Raw genomic sequence first — 26,469 nt, forward strand, 5'->3', positions numbered from 1 at the left:
GCGAATCAGCTGCGGTGGTGGCTCTCGTACCGCTTTTGGGTCAGTGGCAGATCCCGCTCCCTTCCGCAACCGGAGCTCACGGTGGTGACTGATGCGTCCCTCCTGGGATGGGGGGGGCCACATGGGAGAGGCGGAGATTAGAGGCCTTTTGTCTCTGGCGGAGTCCCGGCTCCATATCGACCTTCTGGAGAAGCGGGCGATCCAGCTTGCACTGAAGGCATTCCTTCCCTCTGTCCAGGGAAGTGTAGTGCAGATGTTCACGGACCACACCACCGCCATGTGGTACTACAACAAACCGGGTGGGGTCGTGGACCCTATGTCAGGAGGCTCTGCGCCTCTGGACATGGCTGGAACACCAGGGCGTCGCCTTGGAGGTTCAACACCTGGCAGGTTCTCTGAACGCCAGGACAGACTAACTCAGCCGCTTGTGTACGATTGATCACGAATGGCGTCTGAACTCTGATGTGGTGCAAGGTCTCTTTGAGCAGTGGGGAGAGCCATTGTTAGATCTATTCGCCACCGAAGAGAACGTGCAGTGTCATCAGTTCTGAGCGTTTGAATTTCCAAGGCGGCAGTCGCTCGGCGTGGAGTTTCGGTCTGTTGTACGCCTTTCTGCCATACGCCTTTCTGCCTATACCACTTCTGCCCAGAGTGCTGAAGAAGATCAGGCACGACCGGGCCCAAGTCATCCTTGTGGCTCCGGACTGGAAGCGAAGATACCGGTATCCCGAGCTACTCAATATGTCAGTCGATCCCCCGATTAGTCTGCCTGTTCAGGAGGACCTTCTGTCACAGCAACCGGGGACAGTCCTCCACCCGAGCCTGTCTAGTCTCCACCTACATGCGTGGAGATTGAGCGGCGACTTTTGAGGCCATTTGACTTGCCTCCGGAAGTCTGCAATGTCATTCTGGCAGCCAGGCGTCCCTCCACAAAAGCCGTACACACCTGCAGGTGGAAAACATTTGTGGCATGGTGCACAGCAAAAGCTGTGGATCCACTCTCTGCCCCCAGAGGATCTCCTCTTTCTTCTTTCTCTTGCCTATCAGGGCTCTGCTAGGGGCACTATCAAAGTCTATCTCTCAGACATTTCAGCCTTCTTAAGACTTCCTGACCAGCCTTCTCTTTTCAAGTCCCCTGTTGTAAATAGATTCTTGAAAAGTATCACGCATATCTTCCCTCCTGTTCCTTTCGTGATGCCTCAGTGGGACTTGAACCTGGTTCTTACTTATCTGCTGTGCGCTCCCTTTGAGCCATTTCATAATTGCCCTCTTCATCTTATTTCTCTCAAAACTGCTTTCCTGGTTGCCATCCCCTCTGCCAGAAGAGTGAGTGAGCCCCAGGCTCTTTCCTCTAAAACTCCTTTCCTCTCTATCCATCCGGACAAGGTTGTTCTGAGGTCTCGTCCTTCTTTTCTGCCCAAGGTTGTTACTGCCTTTCACATCGGTCAGTCCATTACCTTGCCCACCTTCTTTCTGCCTCCGCATCCCTCGAAAAAGGAAGAGGCTCCACCTTCTGGACCCAAAACATGCGCTCTCCTTTTATGTCAGCCCCACACAACAGTTCCGGGTGGATGACCAACTATTTGTTGGCTACGTGGGGGCTAAGAAGGGATCGACGGTGCACAAACGAACCATCTCTCAGTGGGTCGTTTTGTGCATCAAGGTCTGTTATTCCTTGGCTAAAAAGGAGCCTCTTGTGGGGCTGCGTGCCCATTCCACTCAGGTCACGGCGGCTACTACTGCCCTGGGTCGGGGAGTCCCCTTGCAGGAGATTTGTCAGGCAGCTACGTGCTCCTCGCTGCACACGTTTTCCAAGCACTATTGCCTGGACAGTCAAGTCTGGAGAGATGGCTTTTTGGCCTTTGTTCTCCAGGACTTCCTGGTGTGTTCTTGGTTCGCAGACCCTCCACCGGGGTTGGTATTGCTGGGGTATCTATTCTAAGGTAAGGAATCTAACTAACGTGTTTCTTTCAGGTGAACAAGTTACTTCCCTTCGGTAACAATATATCTGTTAGAAACATTAGTTAGATTCCTTACCGTCCCACCCATCCTCCCCATTCTGCGAACCGATATCTAGGGTTAAGGTATCTCCCTTTGAGGGCCCTAGTTTCATGGCACCAGTGTGTTTCTTGCGTGGCTCTGCGTTCCTGCCGCAGAAAGCTATGTACAAAACTGACGTCAGCGCGCAAGGGTGGCATCTAAGTACTCAGACGTCATCCCGGCGATCACGATGACGGACGCGGAGCCGTAGACACTCCTACCGACGCGCAGGGGTACTGCTGACGAAAAAAGTTTCTGGATCCAATCTGACGGCTGGGGATATTCTAAGGTAAGTAATCTAACTAATGTTTCTTGTATTGTATTTTATATGCTCTTATATAGCGCATGGCTACCTGGGGGCATCCCAGCGCAGCGCATCTTAGAGATGATATCGTTACCGAAGGTAAGTAACTTGTTCATTATGCATATTATAATTGTGCTTTTCGTTTATAAATGTACATATAGTATTTAGCTTAGGCCTTTTGCGTTTCTATGTCTATCTATATGTAAGACTGTAAGACTTTCGATGATATTTTTCATAACCGGACAAAAAATCATAATGGTTCAAGTCATGATTTTCATAGAAGAAAGTACCAAATACACCGACTTCTGCTCCAGAGACATCCTTGCATCCAGGTAGCTTGTTTCTCATCCAGGGATGCTGGGCTCTCACACGTAGAACCTAGAAGTACTAGTAGAGGGCAGTATGTCCATACCAAACAAGCATGCGATATTGCACTGCACCTCCCTCTGTACCAGACCACTAGGTGTTCATTCTAATTTGGAAAGGCTTATTGTGAAGTGTAATGACCAGAAGTTATGGGTTCTCTTTTCTTATTATTTGTGTCCCTTTCATGTAGTGCTGTCACTCCATTGGTGGCGTTTGCTAACAATTTTGCATATGTTATACACTAGTTTGGCCGCTAATAAGCAGCTAATTGTACTAGTCCAGTTGCCTTGTGTGTGCGTGTGTTGACTCTCAGGGAAAGATTCAGGGGGAACCCCGAAATACAAATCAGTTGCCTCTGGCAGGTATGACCTGATCTTAATATGGATCCATTCCAGGTAATTTTCGGAAAGGTTCATAGGACCCCGGTCAGTTTTCCCTGGTTACCATGTTAAGTTGGTATACTGTGCTGCCTGGGGACCTTGGGGAAATCTGCTAGTTGTTAGTAAGATTAGGAAACCAGAGTTACTGAGTGGCGTTCACGGAACATTTAGACCAGTCTGTTTTGGATTTATGTAGATTTGTTTCATTAGAGCCAATCTTTTTAGGTCTCGCGACCTATCGATGTGCGCAAGCGCATCGAGCGGAGCGAGAATTCAAGTGGCGAAAACATCATGAAACCAAAGGGCTTTCAGCCCCGCGGTTTTCATTCAGTTCACGTGAACCACGTGATTAAACATGCAAGCGCATCGGCAACATTTCTCAATCACCCTCCCACAGGCACGCCCCCCCACCAGGCTCTCCCGCCCCCATCAGGCTTCCCTCGTAATCCGCCGCAACATTTCTCAATCACCCTCCCACAGGCACGCACCCCCACCAGTCTCCCGCCCCCATCCGGCTTCCCTCCTAATACGCCTCCCCTCGCTCGCATTCCCGCCCCAGGCTCTCCCGCCCCCATCCAGCTTCCCTCCGCCATCTGCCTGCCACACTAGAGCTGCGGACGCCTCAATCTCCTCCCACCTCGCATGGCCGTCCTTTCTGCCCGCCAGCACTTCAGTTCCGCCCTGTCTAAACCATGCCTCCTTTCTCGTCGTTGCCTCCGCATCAGTCAATCAGATGCTCGTTCTTGTTGTTTCTTGAATGCGTCTCTCAGTTATGCATGTACTTCCTGACAAAATGACCCAAGTATAATGTTCACGGTGATGGCACCACGTTTAAAAGTTGTTTCAGAATCAGGGTCGCACCCCTAGCTCCCCTAGAAGTTTTGCACCTGTGTAAAGAAAACACTCCACATTCAGAATTTGGGGTCCCTGCGCGTGCATGCCCTCCCCTCACCCCCTCCCCGTGGAGTGACACTTCACTTTGCAGGCACTTTGTAATCTCGCTGTTTTCCATACACTGGACCTGCACTGATGCCGACTGGCAGAAAAGTTCACAAAATGAACGGAGCTGGATAACGCACCCCTCGACCTCGCCGTCTCCTTCTGTTCATCTAAAAAAAAAAATAAACCCTGTCGCTTTTTGAGGGCAAAGGACTCCGTATTTTTCAAACATTCAAACTAAATACGCACGCTACCCTTGCACTGTCTACTTTCCAACTATACAGCAACGTCAGCTTATACCACTGTATAAAATATAGATTGGCAAAAGCGTTAAAACCCGCATTGATAAACAAGCCACTAAAAACACACACGTTTCTGCCTGGGAGAAAACCGTGGGTTCACTTTTAATCATTACGTGCATTTAAACTTTACCATCCTCACATTTATTTAATTGACCTTCAGGACAATAAGGAACTCGCGCATATATTTTTAAAAAAAGGTACGTTTGATTCAGAAGACGCCCGATGTCATCCTAGGACGACGCCTAGCCGGCCGCAGGCCGGCCGTACTTTCAGTTTCCCTAATTATTCATGGCCGGCCGCAGGCCGGCCGTACTTTCAGTTTCCCGGCTTTTCCCCTCACCTTTCATCTTTACTTTCTTCTTCTATCCTCGCTCCTTTTCTCCAGTTTTCAGCACTCTCGCCTTTCTCTCTTCTACCTCGTCCTTTCTTCTCCCATATCCCCCTTCACGTTCTCTCGCCTTACCGTTTTTTCTGTTCTCTCTCCCCACAACCCCCACCTCTCCCTTTACTTGCTCTCCCTCCTCTCATTCCCCACTCCCTCCCCCTCCTCCACACCCCTTCGGAGTGAGGGAAGCAGACGTTCCTTTGCCTGTATTCTGGCGGAGCTCCTGCACCCCCTCCTGCATTATATTCCCTCTTCAGAGATAAGTATCACTCTGACTTGTTCAACATGTCGTTTCTTTATTGGTGCGTTTTGATACATTTAAAGTTGTGAAGAGGAGCTCTCTGTTTTGCAAGGAATTTACTCGCTCACCCCACTTTGGAGCACCCACTTCTGTAAAATCACGGAGAGCTTGAAATCGCATCCTCTTTGCATACTGTGCGTCTTTCAAAGCTCTTTCAATAAAGTGATTTACTCCTGGAAATTCAAGGGTTGGTAATACAGAATTTTAGCAATAGGCCCGTTGTGCGTACATTTTACAGGTGCAAGGAAGCCTGCATTAGTAACAGTTCATGAACGGTAACAACTTTACACGTGCACTAATTATGGCTTTTTTCCAGTTGCAATGCGCCCTTAATGTGACAACAGCTTTGGGAATAAGACCACACTTTATTTGCAACATTTCTCAATCCGATTTTATAGTGGAGAATGTGAAAACCCGTCAAATCGAAGATGTGCGTCATGACCTCAGTTCACAAATAGCATGACCTTTAGTTATGCAACTCCTCCACCCGTGCAAGCATTGAATCCTCCCAGTCTGGGCACCTCCCTGTGAGACATCCGCCCTGGGGGGGAAACTCAACTGCGACCCATGGACTGCTCTGCCTTCGTGCTGTCTGCAGTACAGACTCCATGAGAAGTGAACAAGTGCAGTTGGAGCTCCACCAAAACAGAACCGCAATAAGTCCATGATGATCACGACTACAACCACCATTGAACAGCACAGCAACAGCGGGCCTACAGCATCTGCATGCAGCAGTCACATGCCAGAGCAGGTGCCCAACACTAATCAAAACTGATAGGGACTATTCAGCACATCCATGTAAACTACACTTAAATCCAATGAAGCTAGGCCTCCTGGCTCCATGTTCAACCCTGAAGTGCAAATGAGTTAGCACATACTTTAAACAAGCACTGGCGTTGCCAATAGGTCTCGCAGTAGGAAAGTTGGAGCTATTGGTTTTGTAAATGACAAAGCCCTTTATGTTTTTAAAATGTAAACAAAAATAAAAGGCATTGTTATTTGCAATTGTAATAGCTCCAACTTTCCTACTGCGAGACCTATTGGCAACGCCAGTGCTTGTTTTACATCTCGGTACGAGGACAACGAATTTACAGTGCGACACTTTGAAGTGTCAGCTTATGAATTCTGTTTGAGGTTTGTAAAAACTGAAGACACGAACTTCTCATTAAAAGAATCACAAAATCAAATAATTCTACTATACGATACCTTACTTGATGATTTTTTTACGGAGCAAAATCGTCACTTGGAAAGTTAAGAGCACTTTCTCATGTGTCTGTGCATATTCTAGGATCGGAGGTTTCGTAATATGGATACTTTTTGATAAAAGCGCGCATTAAAATTTTTTTTTACTTTTTTAACATTTCTGAAAGTGTGAAGAGTATGGAAATTTAGAATGGTGAAGGTTATTTAATGCAACTAGTTGGAACCCATGCCATAACCCATTAATTTGTATTTTGCAGGTGACCAAGCAAGAAATTTCTTTCTTCAGTCTGGGTTACCTCAGCCGGTTTTGGCACAGATATGGTAAGCTGGGAGAATTTCCTTAGTCAATTAATTGTATGATATATTAAGCCAAAATTAAATTACTAGAAGTGCCATTTTCTTAAAATATTTATATTTAAGAATGTTGGTTTCTTTCACTTCTTCTGTGGTAAATCTTGATGCTTGTGTACTTCATACTAGATCTATTATTTGATGTCCAGTTAACTTGAATAACCCAGTTCTTTTCTCCCGTATAATTACATTATTTTATTTTTCGAACACCATAGTGTGGTGGCGGTTATGGTCTTCATAATTAAATCGCAGTGCAAGGGTGTTGGTTCTGTGCCTCAGACCTGATATTTATTTTGCACACTAAAAATTAAAGGTGGGCGTTATGAAAGCAGCCATGAGCCTGGTAACCTGTGTCACACAAGACTTTAACCACATTTAATATATATTTTGAGTAAAATCCTAGGTGTATAATGTGGTGACTTTGTAAATCTTCATCTCGCTCATCAGTCTAGTATTTTGTTGGATTGTTTGCATTTAGCTTTAGAAATCTTCACTTAGAAGCCATAACATTCAACGCAGAGAGAGGGGATATTGGCTTCCACAAGTCCAATGGAACCGAAGTACAAATGAGCCCTTGGAACACTGAGCAAGGAGTCTGTTGAAGGACTACTCCAAAGTAGATGATGGTGTCTGAGGGTGGCAAGGAATCTGCCTGCCAGACACCCATTTCAACATCACGGCTCATGAACCGCATGGACAGCACCAGTGTGGGCTAGACCGATGTGAAAAATACTGGCCACTCACCAGCAGGGGACAAGGATCAATGTAGAATCTCTATTTAGAAGGCACTCTAGAAGCACTCTTTGACATTTGAAGTGCATATAAAGGCGGCTGAAGACCAGTGTAAAAGACTAATCTTCACAAAACTTTCCAGAAAAAAATCTCATCCACCGTCGCTTTTTTCCAGGAAAGTTTTGGAGTGATCCATTAAGGGATGGCTGAGTAAAATGGAGGGTGGGATATCAAAATGCTTTTCAATAGTGCGTTTGTAGACCACCATGGCCCTAATGGCTGAACAGATTTACATGAAATTTGGAAGACTGCTAGCTCTTAGTCTAGAAAGCGGGCTTTTTATGATTTTGGTGCAAATCTGTTCAGTAGTTTTTGAGAAATTAAGGCTCAATGTATAGAGATTTCATGCAGCGGAGGATCCACAGAGCTGACCGATCTCAATTTAAAATATGATTGGCTGCCACCACATCAACAGCGATGTGGCGAAAGCCATCTTAGTACTCAGTTCTGAGTCCTAGAATAAAGGATTACAAAAAAAGATATAAGGTGGCAGGGTAGGGAGGCGCCCAAGTCTGGTTGGAGGGCGAGTTGGGTGGGGTGGAGGGGGGTTGGAGGGTTCAGAATCGGAGGGATTTTCCGAGGACTAAAACCATGAAGTTTCTAAAACGTTTGCCACAAATTTGGGGTAAATCTACAGCAAAATAATCGTGGCCAAACGGGTGTTCTTTTCGGATGCTCAACGTTCAAATGAGTAAGAAGTCTTTGAATTCCTGACTTTTGAAAAGTGGCCTTTGTCGGACTTCAGAATTGAAGAAAGGCCCAATGTTGCAAAAATACCCTATAGCCTCTCCATTACTTTTTAGGTCTCTGCTGCGCACATGCGCAGTCTCGCTGGCGAGATTTAATGATTTAAAGGAGCTTCGGTATTGGGCTTTAAGCCCCACCCCTCTTTTTCATTGACCGGCGTCACCGTTTATGCTAAACGGTAGCCAGTCCTTGGGAAAGGGGTTTGTCTGACGTAGACTTTTCTCTTTGTCAGACGGCCCACTTGGACGGGGTCGTCTGACTTCCTCCCGTTGCAAAAGGTTTCTTATCTTTATGGGGCCATGTGTTTCAAACACATGGCCCCATAAAGACAAGAATTCGGTGGACCGTGCTTGTTTTAGCTGACTTCTGGGCCAAGTAAAAGTTTATCATGTCAGCGCGGTCGATTCTCATGTTGGTTCTCATGTGGGAGCTCAGAGGTTACAACTAGTAATGTCATCAAATATGCGAATTAGTCCTCAGTTTTAATGTTGTTCAAAACTTGAGAAATCTGTTTAATGCTCGGTGATCCAGACATACTAGAGGTGTTGCCACATTTACTTCCTGTGTTATTACAGGAGTAGAGTAGTCCTTTTGTGTTTGTGACTCGCGCCTTGCACCTTACATGCGGTGGTTTGTGAAGTGACGAATGGTGTGCTACCGCAGAGCGCATGTACCGCTTCAGCCGTGAGCATGGTGAGGGGCTCAAGGCCAGCACGTGTCTCTGATCGCTGCTTGGCGGATGGACAAAAGGCAACTGGCGAAGGAAGGGTAATAGAGTGGAACAAGGCCCTTGAGGTGCCGATGGTTCTGCTAATAATAATAATAATCCACATTTGTAAAGCGCACAATCACCCATAAGGGTCTCTAGGCGCTGGGGGCTGTCGGGAAGATTAAGCAAGCTATTGCCCAGAGTCACATGGTGCTGGGCTTATCTGCCTGCCGGCACTGGGGATCGAACCGTGATCCCCAGATTCCAAAGTCAGTCACCCTGGCCGCGGCGCCACACCTCTTCCCTAATCACAGGCGCTTCAAATGCGCCCTTTAAGGAAGCTCCGCACCCGGAAAAGCATGGAGAACAGAATCTCCTGGCGGGTCAGGGGCGACGGAAGATGCGAGCTGGGTTGATTCTGTGGTGTTGAAAACCATCGCCTTAAACGACCCTTTCCCTGGGAATCTTCATTCTGTCGCGCTTCATGCGGCCTCCTTCATTGTGGCCCTGCAGGATCGTGGCTCACAAAATTGAAGCCGCCTCTCAGCCTCCCCTCGCCGTCTGACTGACTTCCCGGGAGGACGTCGTGGCTCCGCTGGGGCCGGTGGCTGATGCTCCATTACAGCCAGGGAAAGCGCCCGGCCCCCTCTGCCGCAGATTTCCCCCGCTCCTGCCGAACGGTGTGGGCAAGGCAGACTGGGATCCCCCAGACCCCGGGACAGTTACAGGGCCTACGCCCTCCGTGGCCTCTGAGCTTTCTCGCTCCCGTTCCCCGTCTTCTCCACAGCATTCCCTGGGTTTTTGGTTCTCCCCCTCGCGCCTGCCCTGGCACAGCCATACCCCACAGGCCCACCTAAACCACCATCCCAACAATTATAGGGGGCATCTGGGCATCACCACCGGGGGTAGGGAAGGTGTAAGTTTGCATAGGCCTCGTTGTGAAGCACCTTTCTGAGGGAGGAATTGCATACAATTGGCCCTTGCTTAAGGTTCTAAGGGAAAATTGGAATCCGTTGCATTTAACAAATAAAAGGAGGAACAAAGGTTATTGTTTTATGAGGCTTATACTCTAGGATGCGAAAGGATTTTCTAAATGTATGTTTTCAGTTTCTATTGAATTTACTGATTCCACACACCACAGTCCCTAAACTAGAGCACCAATGATTAGTCTGATTAAGCACCAACTCACTTTCCTGTTAAGGTTCACTTTGGACACTTTATTAATTACACATCTATGGAAGGCGGACAGATTTTTTAAATTGTTTTTTATTTACGGGTGGATGTCTCCAATAAGACTACTCGAGCAATGCGAAACAAGATTTCCCAGGTTTCATTTGGTAGTGAACGACATCCCGCTAAACTCACTCAATACTTAAGATTGAATAGAAAGAAGAATATTAGCATGCATCATCGATCGTCTTTAATACCCTGGTTTTACATCCACCTACTGACCGATATATGCAAGATCTTGCAAGAGCACTTGTTTAAGCAATGTAAAGGTGAATAAATCACTGCGCTGAAAAACTGGGAATGCCCCTGAAGGCTGGGGATCGGTTGCTGCTATTAAATTATCGAATATATGTAAACTTCAAAGTTTTAATATTTAAGGGAAGGGTGCTATTGGTGGTAGTTGGTAAGGGCATTCTTCTAATGAGAAGGCCTGACATCCAGGTGAAGTGTAGCAGGACTCGTGTGCCACAGCACTGAATAAGCAGGCATGTAAAGCAGAAGAGTACTCTTAAGCGACATCGGAGTGGAGGAGTAAAAATACATTAAAAAATCTAAACTTGTGTGCAAAGGGGGTTGGGTAGCTTATTTGTGAGGTAGCACTACCGATTATCAGAGCTGGCTAGTCTTGGGGCCACCTTGTGGCTCTTAGTCTCTCTCCCATCACCATGGCTTACCTGGTTCTTTGTCAAGATTGTAGGTGATTTGTCTTTCCTGCTTTCTTCATCTGTCACACTTTTCTCTGTATCTTTTCTCCCTATTCTGTCTCGCTTTTCTTGGGTCAGTCTCTGACGAGTAACCCTGGGCGTAGTCTGCGCTACGCGTAGTGCGCCCACGCGAGCTACGCGTAGTGCGCCCACGCGAGCTACGCGTAGTGCGCCCACGCGAGCTACGCGTAGTGCGCCCACGCGAGCTACGCGTAGTGCGCCCACGCGAGCTACGCGTAGTACCCTGTTTGCACTGTGCAAGATGCCATTTTCAATGATTGCACAGTTAGGACAAGCATCCGGCACTGTGCAATCATTGAAAACGGCATCTTGCACAGCTCGAGCTGTAGTTTTCTGCCCATCGAGTAGATTTTTACTCGAGCTGCAGCTTTCTCAATGCGGACTGGTAGTTTATCATCGCGAGCGGTCGCGAGCATACGCGGCCCTTCGCAATGAGAAACCTGACCTCCCTGCGTTGAGAATCTCACCAGGAGGTTTATTTTCCACGCTCGTGACCGGCAACTTGATGTTGCTGATCGTGAACGAGGAAAAAGTCTCGCCGGGATGTCATTTTGCTTGCTTGCGGTTGCCAACTTGATGTTGAGGACGGCGAGCAAGCAAAAAATGACCGCTATGCCACGTTACGCGTGTTTGCTATGTGTAATTTGCGTAGTGCGAAGGTGCGGAAAACTACATGAGCGTAGCATAGTGCTTTGCCCAGGGTTACTGACGAGGGATAATAATGGCAGGATGTGGCTTAACAGCTAGAGCGGCCGACGTGGAAGCTGGGAACCGGGTCTTGGCAGGAACACTGAACTTCCTGTGTTTCTGGACAAATCACTTGATTTCCCCGCGCCCAACAAAAAAGAATGTGTCCTTGTGTGACGCAACTGGTGCTAGAGTGAAGCGCTCGGATACTTTCAGGTCGAGTTTGCGCTATATAAAACTCCCCCCAAAAAGAAAATGCCTCGTAAAAAGTCAACGCCAGTTCCCACCAAAGGCAACCCCTAGCGCAATTTAAGAACTTATGCCAGCTTACAACATTGCCAACACTTGCAGCTGGCTCCATTGATAGGTCGCTATTGCAGCCAGTTGAAGGTGTTGAGAAGGAGCTCGTTTGTCTGCAGATAAAATGACTTGGAATAATAAATGTATGTGATGGATTTTAAAGTCTATTAAAGCAATTCGTTTTATCGTGTTGATTTGCTAGCGGCAAGAATGACGCTCTGAGGCGCTGGGGGACCGGGAGTTCGAGATTCTCCCAGGTTCACACAGTGGTTGACATTTTGTACTGTTGCTAGTACTCCATTATTCCACAATTAACGCGCTTACCAACAGAATCCACCTACTGTGGCCTCTGGCAAAAGCCAGCACTTTATTTCACAAATACGTGAAAAACTCTTGTAATATTTCCTGGTGAGTAGTTTTTTTTTTCTAAGAAGCGGTAATATGTCTTCAACACTGCATGCATGAGTTAGCTCAGTTAGTCTGAGCATCAGTTCTAGCAGGTGCTTACAGACAGTCAGGTGATAAACCTCTGCAAGGGCTGGCACTTTAATATACTGCACACCATGAGCTGGTAAGGCAGCTGAGCGAGTTCAGTGGTTGTTGCTGAGATCTTTGACTTGCAGGAAACACGTTCGGGTCACCACAGGGCCTACTGAGTCTTTCAGCATTATGAGGTCAATATACCGAGTTCGTAAATGGTAACCAGCTGTTACACCATGCTACGGTAATACTGTAGTAGACATGCGAAAACAAGGGATTATTATGTGGAGAATGTGCTCAGTCAGTGCCCTTTATTTACATTAGCTGCTTTGCAAAATGCCAGGCAGTATATTTAGAGCGTCTGACCTAGATATTATACAATCTGTTATTAATTCTCCACTGCAGTGTGTAAGTAGGCCGCAGAAAGAGAACGATGCTTAAACAAGATCACACAGAGTACCTTAGTAGTAAGTTGGCCTTTGAAAGGCGATTTGACCTTGTGCCTTAGACATTGCCTGGGACCTCATTTCTGATCTTGCCTGTCCCGTTTAAACACTGAGCCCTGATGTTTTTATTAGGCCGAATACCTGCCAAGCAAGGTGAAATTAATACAATGAGAAAAACAAAGAACATAAATTATATCATATAACAAGCCTGACACAGCTCATAACCGGTACATATGAAGGTACCTGTGGCTCCTGCGATTCAGATCATTGCTCAACACAGAGTTTTGCTCATGTATGGATGGAAAAGTCCCTGCAAGGTGACGGACGTGCATCCCTTGCACAGAGTGCCTGGAATCCCTAGTTGAATTTTTGGTCATCGGCGAACACTGGTCATGCATGTGTGCCATGACGTAGGCGCCTCTCTCTCAGTAATGGGGAAAGGATGTAGCCTTACGGCTAGAGCAGTCGACCTTGAAGCTAGGGAACTGGGTTCGAGTCTAGGCAACCACGCTCAACATCCCGTGATTCTGGTCAAATCACTTAATCTCCCCGTGCCTAAGAAAAATGAATGTGTCCGTCTGTAACGAAACTGGTGCTCATGTAAAGTGCTCTGAAGCCCAATGTCCCGGGTCTAGTTCGTGCTATATAAAACTTTAAAAAAATAAATAAAAAAAAAAACCATTCAAACTGTAATAGGTCTCGCCTTTCACTAAGTTAAAGCCATTTGCTGTGCTATAATATCATTAGCAAAGCAAATGCTTTAACTTAATCAAAGGCGAGACCTATTGCATTTTCAATGCTTGTTTCTTGAGTGATTAAGCGGTCTTCTGTTAAGGAAAATTCGAATATTCATCAATGACTATTAAATGATGTCCGTTGTTAAGGGGCCCAAATGAGTCAACAGCAATTTTCTCCCACACATGTTTTGGAAGATTGGACTTGTTCAATGTCTGCTGGGGTGTTTTTGGAGATAAACAGTTGCACAAATGACTGGCCTTTCTCTTTCAACGCGTTCATCAAGATGAGGAAACAAAACTGTCTAGGAGAGCTTGCTTAGTGGCAAACTCTACAATGTCTGAAATTTAAACAAGACTAACGCACTCCCTTTTGTTTTTCAATTGATTTAAGACATTCAAAATGAGAAGTTTTTCAATTATTTTGTATTTAGCGGTTGCTCCTAGGGTGACTATTCCGTCCTTGGAAATCGCCTCCTGAACAATGAATAATTTGTGCTTCTAAAGTTACTTGGTTGCATTCCCCATTGGGCAACTCCGAAAGTAGTATCCATAATTAGATTTCCAAATGTCAATAAATTAGTTCCAGAAGTTTTTTTGTTCATTCCAAAAACACTGTTTATTATTCTTTTCTTTCAATTTCAGTTTTTTTATATATCAATATTGCATCAATTAACATCAAAGACGCTGTCCTCTCAAATTATAATCCTCCAATGCATTTCGAGCAATTTTTGCTCCTCATCAGGGAGATCAATCTGGAATTTTCATTACAAAGAAATACAGATTTAATTCATTTGTCCTGTGTATGTTGCAATTAACTCATTTTATCTGAATCATATGTGCACGTTGTAGGTTAACTACTAGTTTACATTTCACTGTTTGGTGAGTGTGTTATTATCAACGGGTGGTACAATACCTAAAAAATTGTGCCCGTGATGAAACGGAAAAGTGGCGACGTGTTCATGCCGGGTAAAGAAAAAGAAAAGGTAAAGTGCAGTATGAGAAGCCATGCGGGTTTACCTGAAGTCAAAACTTCTCTTCGAAGTTACTGCGTAAAAAAAATATGAACTTAATTACAATCATTCGTCTAGTGCAGTCCTACTTAGTCCGTATGTTTCATTACGCTCGAAAATCGAGCGCTTTAAAATTTTGGGCTTACTTGGTTTTGGTGTCTATTCGTAAATCTTCCGATTTGGGTTTCGTGTGTGTGTTCTTCCGGACGGCTTTCCGCAAATTCAACACGTTTGTTTCTGTTGAATCTAATAGATACGTATGATGCGTTTTTGCATGAACATTAATGACGACTAATTTCCGTTTTATAGAACGGCAGACCTCTTGTAATGTGCATTTTTGTGAAAAAAGGTGTTGTGGATAGACTAGAATGTGTTTACGAAGTGAATAGAAACGTTACAATACTGTATGGTGAATTATGCACAACGTGCAACAATCAGACACTAGTCACTTCTATTTACAATGGTTAAAAGAATTATTGACAAAATTGCTATAACGAAACAGGTCACATTCTGCAAACAAGAAAGTCCTGGTACCTAAAGGTAGCAGGAATATTCAATTCTGTCATTGAGTCCATTTGGTTTTTGAGACTGTAATTTGTTGATCCAATAATTTTCTTTTCTCAATAAATGTTTATTGTTGTCTCTTCCATCTTTCTTCTGTATTGTCTCTATAATTAAAAATCTGAGTTGGGCAATATTGTGTTTTTGTTCCAAGAAATGTGTGGCAATAGTTGCTTTTATATTACCAGTCCTAATGTTAGATTTATGTTCATTGATCCTTGTTCGGATCTTTCTTTGTTTTGCCCACATATATTTTTCCACATGGAAATTTCAATAAATAAATAACATTAGATGTTTCACATGTGGCACTGACATGAAGTTTTATGTTGAATCCTTTCATTGGGTGTGCAATTGTGGTACCACAAATGATATTGTTGCCATTTTGACAGTTAAGACATGGTCTGGTTCCAGTGTGTTTTATTGGATTTGGATTTTTGTGTTTTATTTCACCCAAGTTATGATCCCTTGTATATGCGAAGATTGGAGCTTCAGAAAAAGCTTGGTTGAAATCAGGCTCATTTACTAACATTGGCCAATGTTTTATGATTACTTTTTTGAATTGCTGACTTGAAGTTGGAAATCTAAATACCACCACTGTATGGATGCCACTTTCGGAGTGCCCAATGGGGAATGCAACGAAGTAACTTTAGAAGCACAAATTATTCAAACTCTACAATGACCTCATGTGCTACTTCAATGACTTGCTGTCTGACTCTCCAGTACCTCAATGGACAATACTGTCTTGGGTAACAGAAAGATAATCTTTACCATGTTGGAACTTCTGATATTCACTGTCATTTGTTAGAAAATTGGGCCTGATTTTTCCAGGATTGATTTGCAACAATGTCTTTGAGTATTAGCATATCACACTGAGTGCTTGTGGCAGCAAAGATTTGTTCCCCTGATATAGTGGTGGTGTACTGGACTTAACAATGAAGTCAATGTAAGCTTTAGCCGTTTTGGAAGTGGTACTATGTCATTGTATTGACACTCGTGAAAAGTAGTCAGCAGGGTTTTGATATTTCCCTGGTTGGTGCACAATAGTGTAGTTCTGTTCCTGGAGTCGCAACCTCCACCTTTCAATGTGAGGAGGTTTCTTGGCTTTAGGATTGACAAAGATGGTAAGCAATGCTTGATGATCTATGATGAGTGAAATTCTTTCCATATAGAAACACGTGGCAATGTTCAAATGCCCACACCACAGCTAGTCTTTTTTGTCCAGTTGTGAATAGGCTGGACAATTTTTGTCACAATCATTTGCTAACATAAGCTACAATATGCCTTCAAGTATTTGGATGTCCATTGTGTTGGGCAAGAATCACACCTTGCCAGGCTTGCCTCCACAGCACTTCTCTGATTGTAACTATAGGCCAAAGAAGGTCATTTTAGTGGCATTCTCAATTGCATGTTTGATTTTCTTGAAGCTTTGTTCACATTCATGTGAACATTGAAATTAAGCATTTTGTTTCGTGAAATCTTTTAATGGGGAACTTACTGTGACAAAATCACAAATGTTCCTAGAACAGTAGCTAGCCATTCCAAGAAAAGAGCTCGAAATGTTAACATCTTGTCGGGGGATAGGTGGCTGACAAAGCCCTTACTTTAGCCGGATCTGAAGTCATTACCCCCATCAGAGAACATATGGGAATAGAATTTGAGTATTGTTTTGTGTAACTCTTACTCCTCTACATTTAAAGTGAGACCTGCATCTGTGAGTAAACAGCACATGTGTACAAGAGCTTTATCATGTTCCTTTCGTGTGGGCCCCAAATAGCAATACATTTCACTGTAATTGAAAGCATGCGTGACTGGCTGTATTATGCAGTGCATGACATTTTGAAACAGTTCTGCAGCTGATGACCTGCCAAAACGTAATCTTATATCTGAACAAACCAATATGGGTAGTAATGTACCTGATGACCTGCCAAAACGTAATCTTATATCTGAACAAACCAATATGGGTAGTAATGTACCTGCAATTTTTCAAGTTCCAACTGACGATATCCTTTGATCAGATCAAGGTGAGGAAAGACGTTGGCACCATTCAGCTGTGTGATCATATCAGCAATATGTGGACCTGGATGTCAATCTCTTGCAAGTGCCTAGTTAGCTTTACGCATATCAACAAAGATGCATACAGCTCCTTTACTGTCCTTTGTAGGCACTACCACTTTGGGCGAAACACATGGGGTCGGACCAGTAGATCACTCAGTGATATACTTTATTAATGTCTCAAATTGTTTTTCAACAGCCTTCTGTAAATGAAATGCAATTCAACAGTGTTGCTGAGCAACAGGACACATGTCCTTTTTATTATGCAGTTACACTTGCATTGTCTTAAATTTTCTTAATTCCTGAAACGATGGAAACTGACTCACTATTTCTCAATAAGCCTTTATGTTGTAATTTACAGATCAGTCCTTTTTCAGCAGCAGTACTGAAACTTAGTGAACAGGATCTTGACAAAGTAAATTGAAGTACATGCATTGGTGCTTGTACTTTTGTCTTTTTGTACTTCATGGTTGCCATAAATGAACCTTTACTTTTTGACTACGTCAATACAATCCATGTTTACAATTTAGTCTTCGACTGTGTGATACAGCACTCTTGAGCCACTCCGTGGTACTTCTCATCAGGCATAATGTTTATCAATGCTCCACTGTCTATGATGCCATTCGACTTTAGTGTGATTTTTAGGACAGTGTCTAAATTAATTTTGTAACTTCACTTGTTGATCTCTCTTAAACGTGCGTTTTTTTCTTGCATTCTGCAAATCCGACATACGCACGTTTCTCTTCAGTTAACATCGACATCACACATCCATCTTCTTCACTGTCGCTTGACAGTAATGTTGAAGAGTTATTCGATGAAGTTTTAGATGGCGATCGACTGAGTTTGGTTTTCATTTGCTTCCACTGATATGGCCGCTTGGCCTTGTGAGTAGAATGTCGCTTCTGGAACGTTTGGCATCCAGTTTGTTTTCTCAACGCAATGCACGTAGTTTTTCATTTGCTTTGGAAACAGTTACAAAATGGTTCTCTGTCCTGCAACCCTTGCATACTTGTTCAATTGCGTAACCTTTACCTTCATGTGGAAAGGAAAAGCTGCATCTGAAGCACAGTTTCTTTTTCTTTGGAGACATTACTTTGTGTCCGTCAGCCTTGTATCTCTGCTTACTTTTCTTTTTTAAAGCTGACTCACTCTGAGCTCCTCCGGCCTCCATTTCAGTAGCTTGTCGGTTTGCATGTTCTTCGGCTCTTGCAGTCATAAATGGTTGCTCAAGACTGCGCGTTTCTCCCCTCGTTCTTGTCTGAATGAATCAGAAAGGCGACCATCTCTGAAATATATGGGTTCTTGATCATTGAGTTCATTGAACTTACAATGTTTGAGCGTATCAAGTCTATTGACAAACTTGTTGATCGTTTCACCAGCGTTATAACCAGTTGTGGAACTTACTGATGTAGAAGGTGTATGCCGTTCGGGAAGTACTTCTGTACGTTCTGCCTCTTACTGGAACTCTGTTCGTCTGAACTACTTACCGGAAGCGCAGGTCCTTATTCATCTTTTATGGTAAGTATTCGTTTTGTCTCTTGCATGTGTTCGCCACCATTTTCAGTCATCTGCATTGCATCTGGTTTCCACTGTGTTAAGAGTTACTCTGGATCTGGCTATTTCTCTTCTATCTCTTCCTTATACCTGGTTGTTGCTGCCTTTAGGTTTCTAATTCCGTATGGCTCTGTGTTGAGTTGCAGTATCTCTTTCACGGCCTCCCCAGGAGGTTCCTGGCCGATAATGCACAATGTCCCTGTAATTCTTTTGTCTTCTTTGAAAGCATTGCACTGGCTGGAGTGGTGCATTGACTCCACAAATGCCAAATGCTGATCCTCACTTTGACTGAGGCTCATGTGGCACACACAAACGGTTAGCTGGACCATGGCAAACTCTCTGGGAGAGCACTGTTTATTCTTTGGGTTACATAGCCCACATTTTGTTGCCAGTTGTAGCGTCCTCCCCAGCCTCAGAGCTTGTAAATGATTACGCCACACATGGAGTTTGATATTACATGTGTTTATTCCTCAGTGTGTAACTGTTAACTGAACATTCTACTACATCATGCATTTTATCAACCACATCCAAGGACTTGCGTCTCTGTTCTATGTAGTCAGTCAGGAGCCAAAAGAGTACCATAATCTCGAACTCCCAAGCCACTACAGAGTTCAGTATTGCTGCCAATTAAGCCTGAATCCAAGTTCGATAAATTATAAAAGGTTTTTTGATCTCAGTTGCCATTTGTGTAAGCTTTTCATACTTTCTTTAATGTTTTGCTTACGATATTACCTTAAATAGCAAACAAATGCTTAAAGGTACTAGGTTTCTGTCTTGATAGCACTTTCTGAGACCTATTGTCATAGTAGCCAAGGAAACTCCTTCCAAGCGTAATTTTGTCAGAGTTATTCTGTAAATTCGGTGCGATAAGAACCTTGAGGAGAGTGCTGATACTGGCAATGATAGAAGGGAGCCAGAGGAATGGGCAGAACCTCAGCATGGTGATGATGAGCTTACAGTGGCACACACATTGTTGGAGTGTTGTACAGCTTGTTCTTTCTGCAATTTCCTTTTCCCTGCCTCAGCACAAGGCTAATGTGACCTCTGGATAACAGTATTTGACCCAGCAGAAGGCTGCTGGGACCTCTGGATAACAGTATTTGACCCAGCAGAAGGCTGATGGGACCGCTGGTTAACAGTATAGGCCAGAAGCCTCATAAGCCTTTGAGTCTATCCCGATGCTACCTACATTAGGCATCCGCTTTCGAACAAGGGAGTGGGTAATCTAGTTGGTGGGAAGTGGTCGGAACAGCGGTAGCTCAGTTGTGCCACTGTCGGTGTGTTGACAGGGCAGGTGCCTCGAAACTCTGTACCCTGCAACTCTATTGAGGACCTACAAGTGTAACCCAAATATAGCGAATAACACAATCAAATACAGTGACTTTATTTATCCAAGTTGCTTTTGATTTTCGAATTCTTAACTAGGAATTAAGAAGGGGGTGAACAGTGGAGGTGAAAATTAAAATATGTATATCTGCTAAGAGGGTCCCTCCATAAACCCAAAGTTGAGGTTTTCCATAAGTTGAATTTGCATTGCGTGATACCTGCTCCATGCTGGAAAACAATTTTTGATATTGTGTAAAAAGATTCCAGAAATCATAGAACTGATAGGTCTAGCCTCCTATGTTGTTTGACACGAAGCTTTTTAAAAACTATGGCTCAAAACTGCACACAAAGGAGAATTCTGCAGGAGACAGTTCATAGGCAGGGCCACTGGTATAATGCGGAGGACAGGGCGAAATTATGCGGTAGGGTTGAGTAAATCATGCAACAAGAAAGACAATTATTCTGCTTAATGGAGCACTTTTTGTGGTAGTATTACTTTATTGTTATGTCATTGGTTGCAACTAATTAGTACTAGCTTAACACCCAACTAAAGCAATAGGCAACAGAAAGGTGATCAATCAACCTTTGCAAAGGGTCTTCCTCTGCGCAGCAAAATGTCGCTGCGTTTTTAGTAACTTTTTTGCCGTTCGAGTTAGAAACAAAATGTATTTTTGTTCAAATCTGCAAAATAGGCAGCATATTATGTATTGTATGGCAAATGCAGCAATTCTTCAATTATGCGAAAAACGTTGAGGTCGCACCCTCGCATAATTCCAATGGCCCTGTTCATAAGGACAGGAGAGTCTAGACCATTGGATGTTAATTTTGTGATTTTGAGATCGGAGCATGACCTGAAAAGGAATATGAATAGTTCAATATGCAACTGAGTCATCAAGAAAGCCATCCTTCAGATTCATCACATTGTAAATGTGTGTTTGAGCTTATATAGCGCACAGCTACCCACAAAGGGTTTCCCGGCGCTTGCTTAGGGAACCCGTCCTGGTATTCCCCTGTGAGATAACCCCAGCAGGGTATCCACAAGGTGAAAGCCAGGCATCCCGCCGCGAGGGGCCGTTGTGGAGATTAAGCAAGCTATTGCCCAGAGTCGCAGAGTGTGAACCCGTGAGTTGAGAAGGCACCGGAGCGAGAAATATCGAGTCCGTGGAATTTTTGAGCCCAAGACCCGCCGAGGCGGGGAATTGAACCCTGGTCCAGGGCCGATCTCAGCTTCCGGGTCTGCCGCCTCTAACCCCCTGAGCCACACTTCTCCACATTACCTAAATTGCCACGCTCATTGTTGACAGTAGTAAGTAGAATGGGAGCGGGTATCCTAGGTGATACCTTCAAGTAACTTTACTGCCCATAGCTTACCCAGTTTCCAGCAGATGCTTAGGGACGTCTAGTTTATTTGGGTGGAAAGTTGGAACAGGCATCAAAATTAATGAAAGAACATGGAATAGAGTATTTTGCCCAAGCTACTCACACTGACGCTTTTTCAGAGGGCGCGCTCTTTTCACGGTGCTCTGGGTGGTATTTCGTTGTGCATTCGGCCATGCACTTCGCATCTTCATGGTCCTCAGCAGGGAAACACAAGAAGTAATAAGAATGTTAACGAAGATGATTGACCCTGGATACAATTAAGAGTTCTGATGAAACTGGATCATAGTTTAAACTCAGAGGCGTTCTTTTGTTGGATTATGATGGTGTTTGGAACGGAAACAGCCCCGCCCCCTCCATCCCCCTTGTGAGAAGCAAAGCCAGACAATCTCAACCTCGGTCAGGCAGACCAAGCAGGAGCTCAGTAGTGCCCTACACATCAGACTGTGTTTAAAACTCAGTGCTCTCAATCAGGGTAACCAACTCCTCTACACTGTCAACAAGTGGAAGGCAAGGCCAGGGGAGTGGCACGGGATTCCATCTCCATGGGACATGGCCCCTTTATGAAGCATAAAACTTAAATGCACAGGGTGGCTGAGAGACTTCATAAAATGCAGATGCAAAAGTTGCTATAACCAATACCATGTAAACATTGTGGAGAGAGCGAAGAGATGCTCTGAAAATCGAGTTCAGGCTTGGTTCCAGCCTAAACATGCCCTGTTAGCATCAGGTGATCGGACATGGGGATCACATTTAAAACACTGATTGTGGGATGGTGTGTATCTGATGACTTAGATTGTCTCCTCTTCCGATGGTGTAGGAGTACTGTTCCAAACTTTCTCAGAGTCTACAACGACCATGGCAATAACAGAAGCTGACTTTAAAATGTATTTGAACTAAAACGAAGATCACTCTTCATAGTAAAATAACTTATTCATACTAACTGAAATAGAGTATATACTATGTTAAATCGTGCCTAAATATTGATGTTTCTCCCTTTAAACTTCCATTCCCTCCTTTTCCTAAATTTCCCCCTTTTCAGGACATCCTTAAGCTATGTTCTTCCACACCAACCTCATTGTTGATGTTTTTCTTAGGTCTGAGTTTTAACAGCTAAACTTTTAAGCAGCCTTAATGCTTAGTGTTTATGAAAAACAGACTGGGCTTTGCGTCGGCCCCTCCCATCCACTGGATTTCTTAGAAGAGCCACCGTCCGCCGTTGGCGTGATTTTGTCCATGTCTTTGCACAGTCCAGTGGAGTATTCATGTCATACCTAATGCTTTTGGCTGTTTGGGTGTATATTTCTGTCTCTACTGCAGCTCCTGCATTGAACTACATGTGGGATTTACTTTATAACTAGGGCAGCTTTTATACAGTACATATTTCTTGTCTGTCGTAAATTTGCTTACACTGCATGCGTTGGCATGTTTAACCCATAATGGCTTTGTCATTGCTGGTCGCTTCTTGCTCATAGTCTCACCTGAAACCCTCAAGTGTGATCATTCTCTAGCTTCTTAAGAATACGTATGATAGTGTGAATTTCCCCGCTGCTATTTTATGCTGAATTAATTTTTTCCTTTAACTGCAACTGGACTTTTTAATTTCAAACCATTTTGGTTGTAGGTCTCTCCTACTGGCCTGCTTACAGCGGACCACTGTTTACTATTGATTGGCTTTATTGTCGCTCTAGTTTGCTTGCTTCTTATTCCATGGCTTGCCTGTCTCTTCTTGTCTTATATCTGTTGTGCCCCTGAAGCATAGCCTCTTTGCTAGGGGTGGCTCCACTGTTGGAGAGTTGTCCCACTTAAAATCCCCCCCCCCCCCAAAGTCCCAGAGCAGAGCGTCAGGACGGGGCTGCTGCTGACTGACATCAGCAGGGAGGAGCGTGGGCTGTCTAATGCACTGTTTAAAGTGTGCATGTCTTTTTGGCTGGCCGTCTTTGTATGGCCAGCATACTTTAAACCTCACAATCCAGCTGTCTTAAGACAGCTGGGTTGAGAGTAAGTGCAGGCCTCCAGTGGGCTGTGAGACTGCACCCTCCAATCAGGGCGCTGCTTAGATCCTGCTCGTGAGCAGCGCCAGGATTGGGCAAGGAAGTTCTAGCATCAGGTTTTAGTTCCTGCGAAGAAGAGGACATCCGTGTAGGTAAGTTATTATTATTTTTTGTTTGTTTTTTGTAAATAATAATTTGCGCATTCCCCCTCATAGATGTCAGCCCCCATTGCTTTTTCCCATCCTTTTGTATCTGACTTGTACCCTTCCACTGCTCAGTTAGAGATCTATCTTTTTAGGTCTCGCGCCTGCGTTGCAGTGCGTAGCATTGCTCACGCAGCGCAAGACCTGTACGTGCTTAAGGAATTGCTCCTTAATCTAGCGAAAGTTAGAGTGACGGAGTGCAGCCTGCGGCAGCGCAGCAAGATGCGAAAGGGCATGGCACCCGGCGGCTAGTGAGCCAAGAGCACAGCCCTCCTACATCGCTATTGCTAGCTGAAGTATTTAGCCCGGCCACCAGCATCTAAATCTTGGCTTCGTTGTCGCAGTCAGGCTCGGTGCCAACGCACGCACAAGCTAGTCCAGTAGGTATCCCGTCCTCCACAGATCGGGAGGCAGCAGGGGCCTCGCGCCACAGAATACCCAGTACAGGACAGCACAGGGGTCAGACCTCGAACACCTGTGGTTTGTTTACACTTTGATTTTTACTCTCCGCAAGCAGCAGTCCTTGATTTTTACTCTCCGCAAACAGCAGTCCTACGTCCCACCCTCTCTCTGGGTGGGTCGGACAATGGAGGGGCCTGCACAGTGTCACCTTCCTCTTCCTCCACCCTGGCTTTCTCTGTCCTTCCCGTCCCGTGCACAAACGCACAGTGTAATGGCCATGCTCGTTCCGGTGTTGTGCTCGGACGTTGCACATGATCTCTCGGTTGGCGTGGTCGGCTTGGTGCCGAGGACACACCGGGGATGTATGGGGCCCTGGAATCCGGGTGTTGTAAATATCTAGCGAGCACTGAATTGCAGCACTGCTGGTTGGCAATGCTTTAAGTGGGCTGAAAAAGTTGGCGGGTCGATAAAAGGGCCATGACTAAAAAAGCATAATTACAATTGCCACATATGCGTCCCTCGCTCAGCAGAGAGGCCAAGATGTGGATGGGCACGTACTATGTACACGTCTGTGACCCACTGACTGGTACTATGAAAACTGACTGCTGCCTCAGCTTCAGAGCGCTCAATCGTGCACCGATATAAACACCTTTGCTAACCTGAAATGACTCGGACACGTGTCGACTCAGTACAATATTCACTATGCAAGAGTCATGTGTTGCATGAGCAAATACAGGAACACGTATTGAGAGAGGGGGAGGGGGGGCAAATACGCTTGGGGAAATCCAGAAGAAGCAAAACGTGAAATGTAAATGGGGATTGGTGATGTGGAGCCCGCAGGGTTCTTTTTACAGCCATTGTGGAGATATCGATCAGTCTTTTTGCCAGTAAAGTACATAAGTGTACAGACAGGTTCAGACCAGTTTCGAAGTGAGATTTTAATTTGACCTGGCAGGAGCCGACACTCCAGAACTGAGCTGATAAAACCCTTATATTCATCGTGAAGCTTTGTGAGACTCCCTCATTTGAAGACTGTCCTGGCTTCTAAGCAGTCTTTCCTTTTAGTGGTTCATCTCCTCCACATGTTTACATTTCTTTTGCGTAGCAAGCCCCCTTGCTAGAAGTCTGGTTTCTTCGTTTGCTGTCAGCCTCCCTTTGGTTTCACCTTAGGAGACCCCCTACCTTTGCTTTCAGCTGGAACACCTCAGGGTCGTCATTACCGGTCCTGGGATTTTTTTTTATTTAACAAAAATGATGGCCACTGTTTTGAAAAATTAATAAACCATGCACAAGGGTTGCTGACATTGGCAATGGTGGGAGCAGGTTCGAGTCTGACATTGGCTCAACATCCCATGATTCTGGGTAAATCACTTAATCTCCCCATGCCTACCTAAAATTAACGTGTCCTTGTGTAACGTTACTGATGCTCATGTGAAGTCGGGGCTTTAAGTGGGGCGGGTCTTGCCGATGCTCCGCACTGGCAGTTCTAAAAAGTAGGTGCCGAGATGGGTCCCTATCGGGCTGTCAATTTTCGCCCTCACCCTCCATGAACAGATACATCTTAACTGTGCAGCAGTGCCTCTGCTCACTGCCTTTAGGATAACGTCTAAGTGACTCGTTATAGTTTTTTCACAGTCTTATAATTTGAAAATTGAAGCATTTTCAATATTCTGTATGCAACGAAGCCATAGTTATTGCTTATTTATCATATGCAGCTAACAACCATTGGTAAAGCCAATAGTCCTGGCTTGTTGTAGGTGTAATGTTACTTGCTGGTATATATCTGGATGCAAGAATAGAAATCGCAAAATGCTCGTCGGGCGGCACACTAGGATAAGCACAGATTTTTTGCGTGGGTATGTTTAAGCCACACTCTTAATTACATTATCCACGCCCCAGAGACCCTCCACAGTTTTTTCATCCCACTTAAAGCACTTGGTAAAGGTCTCCAATACTTTTGTGTCGAGTTCACACTATATAAAACTGCAACAAAATTGTTTGAGGCATGTGGGCTGATGAATTCATATCTGTGCATAGATCGCCGCCTAGTGTTGGGTCCGGATGATTGCACATTGTTGTCCTGGAAGAGTCTTCGAAGTATCACGAGATAGGTGGCTCCTCCCCCGGACTACAGTGTGCATGGGCATCCTCTCCATCATCAGATTGTTTTTTTCCGCCATTGGGTTCGGATGTAATTTTCTTTACTCAAGTTCGGAAACTTTTCTAAAGGCCAAAAGGCCTTCCGGGTCGTCTGTATTGTTTCGATCGGTGCCGAGATCTTGTTCCAGTTATTCTTGAGCAGGACGTCTAAGAGAGCCGTGTGGCCTTTTCGACACCGGAGACCATTCGTCGATGGAACGGAGCTCGTTCAAACAATGCCCCCTTTGTAACTCTAAGTACCCGCACATCGATGTACACCCGGTGTGCAACAAGTGCTTATCACCAGAGCACAATGAGGACAGCTGTCTAGCTTGTGCTCGATTCATGTCGAAGAAGACGCTTAGACTCCGACGTGCAGCGAGGCAAACTATGTCGAAGCCAGCACCCGACCCAGTGAATATCTTCG

The 26,469-nt window shown here is 44.9% G+C and overlaps 1 protein-coding gene across 6 annotated transcripts in view; it reads left to right on the plus strand.

Moving 5' to 3' along the window:
* The window catches only part of ITSN1 (intersectin 1), a 1,645,471-nt gene that overhangs the window by 207,634 nt on the left and 1,411,368 nt on the right, over positions 1 to 26,469 (plus strand). For all 6 annotated transcript variants that reach the window (XM_086935345.1, XM_086935347.1, XM_086935346.1 and 3 more), the window contains exon 4: positions 6,478 to 6,541. In XM_086935345.1, coding sequence (XP_086791471.1) covers positions 6,478 to 6,541 — 64 coding nt within the window. The remainder of the gene's footprint in view (positions 1 to 6,477; positions 6,542 to 26,469) is intronic.

Source organism: Lissotriton vulgaris, chromosome 8 (assembly GCF_964263255.1).
Source record: "Lissotriton vulgaris chromosome 8, aLisVul1.2, whole genome shotgun sequence".
Lineage (NCBI taxonomy): Eukaryota > Metazoa > Chordata > Amphibia > Caudata > Salamandridae > Lissotriton > Lissotriton vulgaris.